The 15047-nt window shown below is 33.7% G+C and overlaps 1 protein-coding gene across 4 annotated transcripts; it reads right to left on the reverse strand.

The window, feature by feature from the left end:
- Positions 1 to 540: 540 nt before the first annotated feature.
- Positions 541 to 14693, reverse strand: LOC111303757 (uncharacterized). 4 transcript variants are annotated; one of them, XM_089742656.1, is made up of 26 exons: positions 14261 to 14693; positions 13699 to 13866; positions 13058 to 13132; positions 11945 to 12023; positions 11271 to 11330; positions 10982 to 11071; positions 10769 to 10858; positions 10554 to 10640; positions 10273 to 10356; positions 9165 to 9284; positions 8560 to 8588; positions 8337 to 8469; positions 7789 to 7828; positions 7247 to 7683; positions 6192 to 6727; positions 6015 to 6078; positions 5792 to 5894; positions 5507 to 5670; positions 5002 to 5127; positions 3328 to 3398; positions 2200 to 2262; positions 1960 to 2032; positions 1355 to 1474; positions 1177 to 1254; positions 997 to 1047; positions 541 to 891 (listed from the first exon to the last, which is right to left on the reverse strand). In XM_089742656.1, the coding sequence occupies exons 5-26, from the start codon at positions 11325 to 11327 to the stop codon at positions 790 to 792; spliced, it is 2718 nt and encodes a 905-aa protein (XP_089598782.1). In that variant the 5' UTR covers positions 11328 to 11330; positions 11945 to 12023; positions 13058 to 13132; positions 13699 to 13866; positions 14261 to 14693; the 3' UTR covers positions 541 to 789. The 4 variants fall into 4 exon arrangements, with proteins under 4 accessions (XP_089598782.1, XP_022755916.2, XP_022755918.2 ...); XM_022900181.2 differs by having other exon boundaries at positions 11271 to 11335; XM_022900183.2 differs by lacking the exon at positions 9165 to 9284 and having other exon boundaries at positions 11271 to 11335.
- Positions 14694 to 15047: the final 354 nt, after the last annotated feature.

The raw sequence follows: 15047 nt of genomic DNA on the forward strand, positions 1-15047 counted from the left end.
TGTGAATATAAATCTTATCTCTACTCTTTTTAGAACTTTATATATACATATACAAATACTATAACCCCATTAAAAGTTTTAAAACAATAATGGAAGAAAATGAAGCCGCTACTGTATATCATTGCAATATTTATTGTAATCGTAATTGTGATTTTTGTCAACTATTTCAACCCCGTGTTAACTAAACATGTAGTGCTGCAATCAGAGCCAACAGCTGCTGACGCTCGTACGAAGATGATTTTTGTTTTTTTTCTTTTTTTAGACAATTAGGAAGGACGAATTGATATAAAAATTATTTCATTTTTTAAAGTCGACAACCGATATTAATAAGATGTCATATATCTCTTAAAATATATTAAAAATAAATCACATGTATATTTTTTAATTTCTCTTGTGGAGTTAAAAAATTACAATTAAAACATAAAAAACGAACTCATATATAATACTAGTTTAAATTATGCTTCCAGGCACAAACTTAATGTTGAAAGAAAATAGCACTTGATATTTTTATAGAGATATTAATACATGCAATATATCTACTTATGTCAAAAGGCATGGAACCTGATTATTTAGCATCATGTGTTACTTCAAGATTACATTACATATACCCTTAAAAAGGGAAGCACATGTATCGCAAAAGGAAACATTTGAACATATACAACCTCATTTGCACTCATTGTAATGAACCGGAATCAATAAACTATGGGATATACATAATTTTGTTTCAAAGAACAAAAAATTTATCTAAGTATCGAACTTTACATTGTAATTTCAAGGCTACATACCTGCTTATTCAATCTTTTCTAGCACTTCCAGCCTGGTTTTTCTTTTCCAACCTTTCATTGAAGCGACAAGGTTTATCAACCCCACAATTTGATTCTTGTTGTATTCCTGCAATGCAAAACTATTTTCAGGTTTCTAAGGAAAAAAAATTAAAAGTACAAAAGTATGAATGAAAGCATTCATCGTTTTGCGGTAACACAGAACACTTCTTACAGGATGAGCACGTGCCCAGTGTACATATTCGGTTTCAGGGAGATAATAAGCCTGTTAAGAGGAAATATAGAGAACGCAATTAGTTATGGCTAACTTAATTCTCCATTATACATTTCAAAACGAGTGAAGAAACCATTTCTGCATCAGTTTCTGAATTGACCATGTTAACTATGCAGTTACCTTGATGAAAGTTTCAACAATCTGTAACTTTGGCTTCACGTTTAAGGGGACAATGTGTTGTAGGCCATTGATTAAAACCTGATAGGAAAAAAAAGGAGTTCAGTCACAAAAATAGAAAAACATGCAAGACGATCAAGAAAATACATTAGAAAATTCCTGTCAAAATTTAAATTACTACCTGTTGGTCTAATGACATGAGAGCTCGTCCCTCATCAGTACACCTCTTCACTCGTGATAGACCTTCAATAAGAGTCTCTGCAACAATTTCAAGTCCATAGTCCAAGAGGAGGTCTTGACCCTAAGTCAACAGAAAACACAGCTTATGGTAAATCATTTCAAATTTTTGTTAGTTGTATTTATTCTTCATCAAAAAGCGGAGACATCATAATCATGTACTTGCATGAACAATAACATTAAACCATCAACCATTTGAATTCTTCATACAAATAAGATAATGATTTCACATTTATCTTTATGTTCCACTAATGAAAACTACATCCGAAGCAAATTAACCTTGTATTATGGACTACCAAGTCACAATTACCATCTCTGGTTATATTGTTTTCTTCCTTTTCTTCTTAACATTCATAATCTTAATTCTTCTCTTCATTAGTAAACCAGCCTGCTTAATAATTACTAATCTACAAACTAGCTTCCTTCCAACATGAATGATAATCTACAAACTAGCTCTTGCATCATAAATGATTAATCCAAGAGAAGTTCATCTGGTGTAAACAAATTATGTTCTTTTGCTAAATTTAACAGGATGATGGCTCATATTACCTCCTTGTGAATTCCCCCATAAGCAAGCCTTGTTTTGTAGTGCTTAAATTCTCCTAACATTAAATCCACATACCTATTCATTAAAACAACTCATGTTAGAGAACTTGTCAAATGGTGGTCATGGATCTATTCAAGCAAAGATAATAGCAAGAATCTTTGGCCAAATATGAGATTACAAACTGAAAAGGCAAATGAAAGTAATGATTTTTAAAGAAATAGGATGATCCCAAAAGAACAAACCCATTGTGCTCCATCCCAAGCTCTTTCAGTTCCCATTTCGCAGTAGCAATTCGATCAACATACCTGCCAAAAATTCTGCTTTTGTTAGGAGAATAGCCTAGACAAAAGCACTTCCTAAAACTAGCAGCAATGTACCAGGCTAGCCTGTAAGTATTACTAAACATCTTGCTGAAAGTATTGACTTCATCTTAGAATATCAAAATTCCAAACAGCTAAAGCAAACTTTCACTTATCTCTAGGAAACCCATGAGATATTAACTATGGTTTTGCATTTGGCCACCCAATAGCAGAACAAAGAAATTAATCATTATTAGAATAATAATGATCAATTTCTTCATTCTGCTATAGGGTTTTCATTGCTATCGCCAATGGATTTAATTGCAGAGGAAATGGGGAAAAAAAGGGAAAGAACCTAGGGTGTCGCTTGGCTAGTTACAGTCATGAATAATAAGCTTGATGAATTTTCTGACAGATAACACCCAATCATGGAAACTTACAAGGATGGTTAGCCAAACGTTTTTAGCCTACCCATTTCCCACAACTCACCATTTTGGACGCAACAATTTTTCAAGCAATTAGAGAAACATTACAACTCTTTCATTAACATTTTTTACTTCAGATTCTTTTTCTTCCTTGGTTCAATAAATTTGGAAGGGATTTTTCAGCTGCAAGCAAAAACTGTTGCAGTAATTTGGGTCACTACAAGGCTGAGTGGAGAAATTAATCAAAAAGAATCAGTCCTAGCATTGACAAGGCTATAAATGCGCCTGCACACAAGAATATTAACTTCTAAAATCATAAGAAACAAATGATTATTTCTTTTGCTCCTTGCTTTTTGGTTTTCACCATAAAGCAAAAGCAAAAGCAAAAGCAAAATCATAGATAAAAATGCACAAACCACATAAATGTTATGGCTAAATCAATCATAATGAATCCATACATGAGTAAAATTATGGTTTTTGCTTTTCCATGAAAGTTAAAATTTCAATTTACAATCCTTCAACACAGTTTTTTGCTTTTATGTCCATATGCCTCTTTAGTTTTTTGCTTCTAAGAGACAAAAGAAAGTAACATAAGCAACAATAATATTTGTAAAGTAGAAACCCAGTAATACTTTAATGATCTTACCCGTTAATGTGGAGCAGTATTCTTGCGGTTGTCCTATGTATGTGCTCTATAAGATCTGGCACAGAATCCACCTGGCAATAACCAAGTAAACTTAATATCATATTATAAAAAATATGTAAAATTCAACATATAAATATAATAAGATTCACTTGATAAGATAAGCATGTTAATTTGGAAAACCAATAATGAATTTTATTAAGTCTGTATAAAATAGGCAAAGGGGAACTTAACAGAGAAAAAAATGTTCTATATTAAGCATTAAGCAGGCAAAAGCAAAATATATATATATATATATATATATGAACCGCTTAAACTTACATCCCTGCATAAATGCAACTTAGCTCATTATTTGCAGGGAATTACGTGGCTGTAAGCAGGGTAAATTGGGACGAGTGAGGGCTTGGAAAGGTAAACATGCTTGTATGGATAGTAGAAAGTGGAGGGAAACCAATAGGAGGACCTTTGAAGTGGAAGAGCTACCCTCATCAAGGTTCTTGGACAAATGTTTCAATAAACTAAATTTTGGATTAATAGGCAACATTTATTTGGAGCAACTGCTGCTTGAGGTTTTGTTTATCAGTATGTAAAAAAGATGAGGTTTTGTTTATCAGCATGTAAAAAAGAAAAACTAACTTCGTTCATTTTGTACATTGATAAAAAGAATCTTAAACTAAAATCATAAATTACATAAAGGGTAACTCAATACAGTCATCATACTAATCTAGCACAAGACACTGTCAAAGGACTTCAAGAATCTATATCATAATAGTTTACTGACTCAACTAATTGTTCAAGGAACCTAGTTCAATCGATTAAATTTATTATTCACACATTTTCATCATACATTGTACCAAAGAATAATTAACCAAATTTAGTATAAAGTACAAACCATACGCTTGAATGTATTATGATACATTCTACATGTTCAAAAAAGTTCAACTTACAAATTAATAAACCAATAAAACGGGAATTCAAGTTCCCAATTTATCAAGCTTTGCATCCTTTAGCTCTTTAAATTGGCATTTAGTTTTGTTGTTTGCTACTTGGATCAGGTATAGGGTAAGCATAAAACCTGTTTGTATGATAATTTTATTTTTCCTATTAGGTCCTTACCCTTAAATAATAAAATTATATTTATTTCCATTTTATTGCTGGTTGATTGACTATGACCAGCATTTTGACTTTTGCGGACAGAACATAATGTAGGAATAAAGAGAAACAATTATAAATTTTACAATTGTTGACAACAGCTCATAGTCCCTCCAGTTCACAAATACTCTATTACTAACCTTACAAACTCACTTAGAAGATTCGATAAAATGACCTATCCTTTTGTCTAGATCTACAAAGAATTAATAACTTGCTTTTTTATGAAAGGTGGAATTAAAACCTTAACCACCTACTGCTTGACCATTTATTTAATAATACACATACTCTTGAAATGTCCCAATAGAAATCAGAATATCCTTTGTAAAAGAAGAGAGAACTAAGCATTTCTCATTACTAGTATTTTTCATTTCCAATAAATATGGATTAGGAGTGGTCCTACATTGTGAATTAATAACTATTCTGGTCTTATTCAGAAATATCACTAAAATGTAAGTATACATAAAACACTTAAAGTTTCAGTTTTTGCATTTTCATAACCCACATGATTGAGAATAAGAAACATACCAGCTGTACAAAGAAATCTTCAACTACAGCTGTATTACTCTTAAAAAGCAATGATTGGAGATGAGTTCTAGATCTATGCAATATTCTAGCAACAAGGGCTACAGTATCAGCACCTGCACATCTTTCCTGCAACATAAGCGTCATGTTATTGATGGGCATATATATTAACAAATGCTTCATTCCTGTCTTAAAAACAAATTCCAGAGAAAGCAACCTTAGTTTGAAGTAATCAAGAAACCAATATGCACTTAACGTAGATTCTTTTTGTTAAGTCGATGCACAGCTTTTTAAGAAAAAAGTCACATCAACAATCTTTTATTTTCTTACTTAAATATCACATTGAGAAATACAACTACCAAAATAATAGAGTGGGAAGTGGGAGAAGAGAATCTGCTAACAATGGGCAATTTTCCCCATCCAATCCAGGAGAAGAAAAAGAACTTGGGGAAAGAAGCATATTATGAGTCATCCTATCAATCAGTAAATACAGGAATTTACTTTATACCTTTGGACCATAGGAGGTGCCTGCTGGAGGACCAAAATTTGTTATTTGAGGAACATTAGGTGTCACATCTGCATGTACAGGTGGAGATGATAAGGATCCTGATCGAGTTTTTATCCACTGATCACAATCTTGAGTTATTCTTGATAAGGCTGTCTTTAACCGATCTAGGAATTACAAAAAAAAAAAAAAAAATGAAAATGCAGAAATGTGAAGTGAACGCATAAAGTAAAGAGATATTAATAGGCAAATGAATTTCCATCATGTATTCACAGAGTTGCAACTTACAAGTTAGAGAGTCAGTAGAACTCATTCCACTTGCATTCATGTTTTGCTGACCAAATGTTTCAAATATATAATAGAAAAACATCTCAAATAATTGGCACATGCCCTGCAAAAATGTACTGAATCAGGAAAAATAATTTAGAGGGAAAAAGAAAAACACAGTTCAGATTGTATTAGAAGCTAAAGATGCAAATCTTAGGAAAAGAAAGGTTAACCAGAAACACACCTTAAAAAACTCAACATTTACTATTTCAAGTTTCTGCATCAACCTTGCATACCTATCCATTGACCTAAGGTGTAAAAATTAGAAAACAGATCAATTGCATTTACATATAACATCATAATCAAAAACAGCTCTTAATAGAAAGATCCATTTTCCTTTTTGAACTATATAGCATCTAACCTTAGAAGACAAAGAGATGATCCAGTTTGTGCTGTAAACTCATCATTACTGCAATGAGAAGAGTAACTTTTTGAAAGGCTGGTTTTTGAAATTCGACTAGGGAGCTGACTATCCTCATCAATAAAATCAGCAAGTAAATCCTCATTTTCCTCTTCTGATATAGAATTGGAGCCATAGATATGATTTACATCACCATTGCGTGGAGAGACAACATCACCATGAAGATTACCAACATTTCCCTCACATTCACCAGAGGTTGTTCCATTAAGGAGGAAGGAATTATGAGCTTCTTTGGGACTGCTGCTTGCTTTTAGCAAAAATGGGTTTCCATTTCTAAGCCAAGGAGAAAATCCACTCTTCTTGGCACCTGTGTTTACTGATTTGTCAGTGTGAAGCACCCTAGGATTAGAAGAGTTACCATCAGATGCAGCAATTAAGGGTGCTCCATCACCTACCAGCCCAGCAAAACTAATTATCTGTACCGTCTCTGGTGGCAATCTAAGCCAGGTTTCCTTCTCCAAAACCATTTTAAGCGCCTGGAAATGAAACAAAAAGTAAGCCCCAGCTCAGTTTCAACTGCATTAGTACTATGGGACAGAAGGTAATAGAATTAAGTGCAGAAATAAAAATAGTAACAATTTGCAATATTGTTGATGCCATAAAATGAAAAGTACGTACAACAGATAAACCATTGTTATAATAGGCTATAATATGCAAGAAGATAAACATACAAGCATTTATATCTATCCGCAAAATCAGTGCACCACATTTCACTTTCTGTTTAAAGTTTCATGGAAGTTGGTGCAAATGAATTCAAAATCAACGGTTACTACAAAAAATAATGCATGTAAAAGATGTCCACAAATCTGGCATTATGATCTGTGGAATACTTATAACAATGCAGACAAGAACCTATGAAGCCCATGACTAGCTATAACTTAATGGTAGCCACACCCTGAAAGTCTAAAACTTTAAATCCATCCTCCCCCAATAGCAATACCAACACCATCAACAACAATAACCATGAATAAGAATAAGTGTTAAGTCCAACTTACAGATATGTTTTGCCGATGAAATGCTGCAAAATAATTTTCACAAACACCCTTCAGTTTCTGCCTAAATTCAACTGCCTCAACTCCACAGAAGGCTTCCCCAGCCAGGATGAATGTGTTGAGATCTTCATAAATTTTCAAAAATTGATGAATGCTTGTCGAAGAAGCAGCAGAACAAGAAAGCAATACTGATATTCGGCTAGTTGTAAGTTGCCAAAGATTCTTACGTCCCCTCTGAAGGGTTTGTGACACAAAAGCTATGGCTTCTTTCCTTAATTGATACCATGGAGATCCACTGCTTGACATTTCACCATCGCCATTTCTACCCTCAGAAATTGGTTCCTGAGATTCTGCATTTCCAGAATCTGTCCTTTCAGATGCATCAGCTAAGGAAGTGCCTGTTGTAGACTCCTCTACAGAAGATGAACCTGGTGTCTTGTCTACAGATATAGAGAGAGAAAGAGCAGTTAACCTAATGGAATTGCAAGGACTTTAGAAACTGAATCAATGTGCTGAGCCTCTACAGCGTTTACAAAAGATGTTACCTTCCATCAATTTGGCATTTGTTGTTGGGCACCCTAAAACCTGCGACAGGATAAAAACATTTCAAAATGAAAGAAATCAAAAGAGAAACAGCCTCCCACTAACAGGAAAGAAACCAGGAATACAAAAAACCATAGTATTACCACAGAACTCACAAAGATTTCACATAAATACACATACATTCACACCCTTATATACCATACAATAGATTTAGACTGACGCCTCAAAAGAAAACCTATGTAAAAAAGGGAAAACCATGTGAGTCAAAGCAGGGACTTGCATAACTCCGATACTAACTTAGCTCTCCCATATAAATTAATAAAAAGCAGCTATATTTCTTGGCCTTGGATACTCTAGGAAGATAACATTGACTAAAAGCCTTTTCCACATTTCCCAAAGCTTGAGAAGGGTAAATGAAAATTACGCATAAATGTCACAGGAAGGAAAAGTGGGAGACAGCTGGAATTATTAAGCAGTAATAATCACTAGCATTAAATAACAATAAATATTCTAGATAAACAAATGAGTAACAGTAAGGATTCAAGTTTACCTTATTCTCCAGCTGAAAGCCCATGATTTCATGGTATGAACACATCAATTTGAACAGGACAGCTAGTGTTCTTAATAAACACTGCCTAAACTTAGATTCAGGTATCTGAAGGCATAGATCACTGTAGGTAAGTCTGGAGTCAAATCAAACATAAGTTAGAAATGATAGCAAAGAATTAAGTGCTGGTAACTAGTCGATAGAAAGATAAGTTTAGAAGGCATACCTACTATTTTGCATATGTACATCTTGATCCTGCAAAAGTGAATCAATCATCTAAGTTGTCCTATCATATGACAGTGAAAAACATAAACATCATGAGGTGCAAGTGGTAAAAAGGACATAAAGAAGACCAAGGAGAAGTTCACAAGAAAACAACCTCAACAGTAGTGAGAAGCAGAGGAAGGCTCTAAAAAAGAAACTTATGATTAGTTCTCTCATTCATCTATGGTTTCCTGTCCATAATGATCAACCATATGTATTCAAGTTTCCTTCTCCCTCTGATGGACTGTTAATATATTCATGCACTCTTTTATTACCCACAGTCCTAAAAATTATCATCCAATTCACTAAGTTTGAATTTTTATCGATATAGTTAACTAGAAGAGGCACCCAGTGACCTCACCATCCTTTTCCAGCCAGTGCATCTGAATAAGTACACTAATACATTGCTTGGGAAAAGGCCCCAAGTCTAGAATTTTGCATTACATAATTATCAGCATGTACATTAAGTTAATTAGTTTAAGTTGTAAATTAAAACTCTGAGGTGCCATATGTATTTTCCCCTGAATGTATAGTTTGTATAACCAAAACATTAATATTACAGCATACCTCATGGACAATACTCTTCAATACAGAGTGAGTTTCTGAGATAACTTCTTGCATGAAAAAACTTTGTATCTTTTCAGCAAGACCAGAGACATCTCCTATTAAAGCATATGCATCAACCACCTGAAGCATTGCAAATACGCTAACCTCAATTTTGCAACAAAAATAATGAAAAATGATATTCATAAATCTCTAACTTGCAATGGCAAAAAAAATTCTCTAGCTTGCAGTTTTTCCCTCAAAAGAATGAGAAAAATGTTGATGAACTTGACAAGGCCTGACACGTAGACCACAGCAATGGGACGAATATTGCAACACAGCCCACAAAGCCAACCCAAATGATAGACGAGAGAGATAATTGGAAATTTTGGCAGAGCAAAAATAAAATACTAGAAAAGAGTTTTAACATTTTCGGAATCGGACTAAAATTAAACATGTACCATCAGCAAACAATTACTAGATCAACAACTATAATGAGAATTATATGATATTTATTGTTGATTGAAATAATGCAATTCTCAAGCAATGACAACTAAACAACCTTGACCGAATGGACAAAAAATTCCTAGTTCCATCAATGGCTAGCAAGCAAAGGAGTTTTTAATGCACATACGAATTGAACAAAAAATTGGATTAGTCTGCATACTAAGTAATCTATTAGAAAGAGAAAACAAGAAGTACTAGACCAGGAGAAAACCAAAGTGGAAGTGGGCGAAAGTAGTACCTTCTCTAGTCCACAACAATATCCAAACAAAGAAAGCTGTGAGAGTGCTCATGCTCAAAGTAATCAAAGCATGATTCTAGCAAATCTCCTGATCTGCCTCCCTAGCATTCTATGCATACAACTGAAATATAGTTGTACAATGAAAGGTGCAAACAATGATACATCATCCATTTGATCAAACATATCAACATCAAATTAAACTCATGATGAGGCAGCCACTGCAGATCTAGATGCACTTGAGACAAATAAAATGATTTGACCAAAATAACTTTATGATAAAAGTGATGCATAAATCATCTAGAAAGTTGAAATCAACAACTTCACGCATGCACCATGTAAAAAGAACAAAGTTATGATCCAAATCAAGGCAGAGAATAAAAAACTGACAGTTAAATAGCTTTCTTCTTTAAACTCCTGGCAGACTCCTAACAAAAGAGAGTCCAGCTTTTGAAGAGTTCTTCCTAGCCAAACCTGCATTAATATTTAAAATGGTGAAAAGAAAGCTTACTTCACATTTTAATCCAAGATTGACTATGTGCAAGTTAACATATACCTTTCATAAGCTCTTAATAGAATTAAAAACATAAATTAAGAGAGGGAGACAGAAAGAGAGAACACCTTTTGGTACAAATTATATAAGAACTACATAATAGAAACTTAACGCTCACCTCAACACCACGGCTCATCTCGTGTATTGCTGAGAGCTCTGACAAACTATCAAGTAGTTGTAAATACTCAGATAGCACTTGAAATGCCTGTGCAATAACTTATATAAGTAAACTCTTTCAGAGAGCTAAAAAATAATTATGATACAGTAAATTGACGGGAAAAAACAAACAGAAGAAGCATAGGTAATACAATTTATGTTACTGGCACAACTCACCTTGCAGTAATTACCTTCCTCAACAAGAGATTCGAGAGCTAATTGCATGTCCTGTGCATGAAGAAGCTCAGCCAATACTGGAAGCAAGTCCTGTAATGAGAAAAATGAAGAATATGAAAGCATTATACTTTTCTCCCAGAAAGCCAAAAGGAAGGGAAAATATTGTCAAGTCAAAGATAGGCATTGTTAAGGTGTGTATAAGAGAGGATTTACCATAAGAGCTTGCTTCTTCTTAGAATCAGTGTTCACAACAAGGTCCCTTGAAACCTCATTCATTGATGAGGTTAGATGCCTTCTTCCATTCTGCAAAAACCATAAAACAAACTCTAATAAGATATAGATTCAATAGCAGAATAACAGCTGTACAGGTAATATCTACTGTAGTTGACAGAATTACAAGGTACTGGGAAAAAAATGAAAAAGAAATGATAAGCTGACATTTGCTCCAGATGAGGCTCTTTAACAATCATACATGAAACTATGTTACAATGCAAATCCTTACCATGCAGATAACATTTGCAACCTTCAAGTCTTTCTCCAATTCCCTGACCAAATTCATACCCTTCACTGGCCAAAAGCAAGTATCAAAACCTCACTTAAAGAAAGACAAAATGAATTCTGAACTTCTCATAAACCATCACTATAGTACACACAACAACAAAAATTAGTCAATAAAAAAAGCTTACGCATTTCCAACCCGTCATCCAAGGAAATAATGAAATTAAAAAATTCACCTTAATTAAAGAAACAAACCAGAACACAACCAAATCTTCACCATTCTGTATAACCCTACAGAAATTTATAGAATATATCTTGATACAAGCATCAATAAAACCAAAACTATAAGACATCATGCCAAGATAATCAACTTACAATTAATAAAGCAAACATTTCCATCTTTAAATAGTAATTAGTCATGGAACCAACTTTAGTAAATCTATACATATATCAAATCTTGATGCCTAAGGAGGAGATTTAGAATTCCAGCGATTGATACTCTAGATATCATATGCCAAAAGTTCCTTCAAAGATACAAAAACACATGCTTTTCATTTCAACCATCAATAGACGAGGAACAATTGGTATACCAATACAATAGAATCAGATGATGTGTAAACAGAGATTACATCCGTGGAATTGCAGAGTGAAAATGAGAAATCTCATTAAAAAACTTACCCATTACTTCATGATGCTCCATAACATGGCGGGATAAACGTTCAGCTACTCTATCCAGTTGTGCTAATCTAAGAGTGGCCTACGAAAGAAATGAAGATGGATGGCTAAATATATCATCTTAAAGAAATTTCCAAACAAGAACAAAGATGTCTGATGGCAATCCAATAGGAACTCCCAGAAAATGGCACAACTCACAAAACAATGGAACAGAACAAACAACCTCCCTCTCCACCTATTTTGCCATATCCTCATTTAACAACTAATTAGGAAATGCCCTAAACAGGAGAAATTAATCACCCATATTTCCATATGATGTAGGATTTTATAAATTTTCTGACAAAGATGCATTTATCAAAAGGCTGACTTCCATAAACGCAATCAATATAAGCATACATGTCATCAAAGCCATAAAGAACACTATATCTCCCAATTGTTATAACCGTTAGAGAATCACACAAATTCATTTCAAATGCTTGAAAAATAAAAATAGGCATAGAAAAGAAATGGTTATGCATACATGACAAGGATGAAATCTTGAACATGTTTAGCTCACTGGTACAATGTACACCCTAGGATCTTTGCTCCACCATTGCTTACTCAATCTCAGGCAATTCAGAAAACCCCAAAAATCAGCCCAGTGATATCTCAGGCAACACCTTCTGTTATTATCAGACACGTCATGATTATATGCCCAAACACTAATCAGTTATTAGTGTGTTCACACCCATAATAATGACCAAGGACCGTTTATGGAGAATAAACAAGTTACAGCAGGGCATGTGGATTATGACTCTCAGAGGGTTAACCATTCATGAACAGAGTAAGCAAACCAATATTATAAGCATTAATTAGAATACGCACTTAATAAATAAGAATTAACAGAAAAAAATAAAACCTTTTCTCAGACTTAAAACAAAAAACTTAGGTGATCTAAACATTGTAGTATTGATGGGATCAAAATCACCAAGAGAGGAAAATATTAAGAATTAAAATTCTAAAATTGACACAACATAAATAATTAAAGTGCTTAAATGGAAGAAGACAAGCAGCAGAATTGACTCATTCTTTTCATCTTTTTAACAGTCTAATCAGTGAATCCAGAAGGAAAAATACCTGTTTCTCAAAATATTCTGGTTCATTTTCTTCAGAAGGAATATGCTCCAGAACGTGTTTTATTGGATCAAACTCCTGCAATAGATGGACTTCTTTAATACAATAAGACCATATTTACCATCAGCAAATAGAGGGAAACAGATTGAAGAAACATAAAAAAAATTAGCATGCCTCAGTAGAATACAAATAATAATAATAAAAGAAACTAGTCTTTCTTTCTTTTTCTTTTTTTTCCTTTTGGAAGCATCCAATTGGAGCTGCTCTTGGATGCTTCCAATGAACTACAGTTGCACTGCTCCTTCTCCCATCCTGTTTTCGTAATCTCATATCAAACAAGAAAAAGCAGGCCATAACATAACAGTTCTTTCTCATGTCCTTGCAATTCACAACATATACTTTTAACATATGATTACTATGGATAGAACAAAGAGAGTGGTGACAAAGAACAAGAGCAATAAAGGTTAAAACAACAAAAATAGCAATCATAATAACTCCTTTATATTCAGCTTAATTGTTTAGGTAATTAAAAGAAGTTGAAATTATGAATATAACTCCATTGATTTCGCATTGCACCATAGACAATGGTTCTCAAATTAAAATTTATATGCCTATGCAGTTGTGCATAAATATCCAAGCGACACCTCTTCATAGAAGTCTTCCTCTAGCTCCTCCACTACTTGACTCTGAGGTCTGCTTCCATATATTGACCTCAGTTCTTCAGAACTTGATGGAAGATTATATCTCTGATGAGGTGGCAATCCTGCTAGAGCACGAGCAACAGCAGCTGCTGCAGCAGCTCGAGCTGGAACCTGTATGAGGTAATAAAGAACATATAAATCAAAATTTCAAAATTCATAACTCATTTGAGCTTAACATATTCAAAAGAAAATCATTCATGAATCATTATCATACCATATGAAAGAACTGAGCTTTAGTTCCAACAAGAAGTATCAACTAAAATCCTATGATCATGACTAACATATAAACAAAAAAACCCAGCAAACTTTTAGCTCAATAAACATTAAAAATCATACCCAGACCATCCACTGCTTTGTTTTCCTAGGAAACACGTTGGTCATTGCTTTTGATACTTACTTTTTGCCTCCCAAAACAAAAAGAAAGATACGCACCAAGATATAAAAGCAAACAATGTAAAAATCAAAATATCAAAAGATTAAGTAAAACTTGAGCTACATTGCTTACCTCGGGGCGATCAGAAGAAGAAACAGAAGGCAAGAGACCAAGCGATCGGGCTGACCGTACGGACCTGAGGATTTTTTCCCCAACCTTGGACAAATCCATTCCACCTCCTTGGAATAACAAAAAAGGGACCAAGAAGAAAACCCTAGAGCTCTCAAATCCACCGTCGCTTAAATCGCCACCGTCACCGCCAACGCCGCCATTCAACAAAAACGGATTCCCTAAAACGCTGCCGAACGGAAACAGATTCGGCTGCTGCATTTCATTTCAACTCCAGATCAAAACCAAACATCCCCGTCTTAAAACGCCTTTTTTTTTTTCTTTTCTAGAGATCTGCTTTTTTTCTTTTTCGGGATCGGATGGGAAGTGAAGGAGTGAAGTTAGATCATATTTGATAATTTTTTGTTAGGGACTGTTTGGTTGGAATTTCGTCAATGAAAATTTTTGGCCTTTCTGTAGACTTTTGGAGCTCCTACTCTAGCAACCGAAGGACCGGGCCAGGGAGTTAATGGAGTTTTGGTATTTCATTACTTAAATTCATTGAATTTTCAATCGAATTTAAATACTAATTTCAATAAAATCTATTCAATATAAATTTTTTAATCATAATTATAATAATAATAATTATTATTTTTAATATCATCATAATTAATTTTATTGTTCATCTAAATAAAATTTTAAATAATAAGCCAATGAGATGTGAGAGAAGCTTGATCTAGTCTTTATTTGAATTAACAAGATTAAAAATAATAATATAATTTATTTTAATTATAATTAAAATAATATTATA

Source organism: Durio zibethinus, chromosome 13 (assembly GCF_047325235.1).
Source record: "Durio zibethinus cultivar Kanyao isolate XHJ-2024 chromosome 13, ASM4732523v1, whole genome shotgun sequence".
In the NCBI taxonomy this organism is placed as follows: domain Eukaryota; kingdom Viridiplantae; phylum Streptophyta; class Magnoliopsida; order Malvales; family Malvaceae; genus Durio; species Durio zibethinus.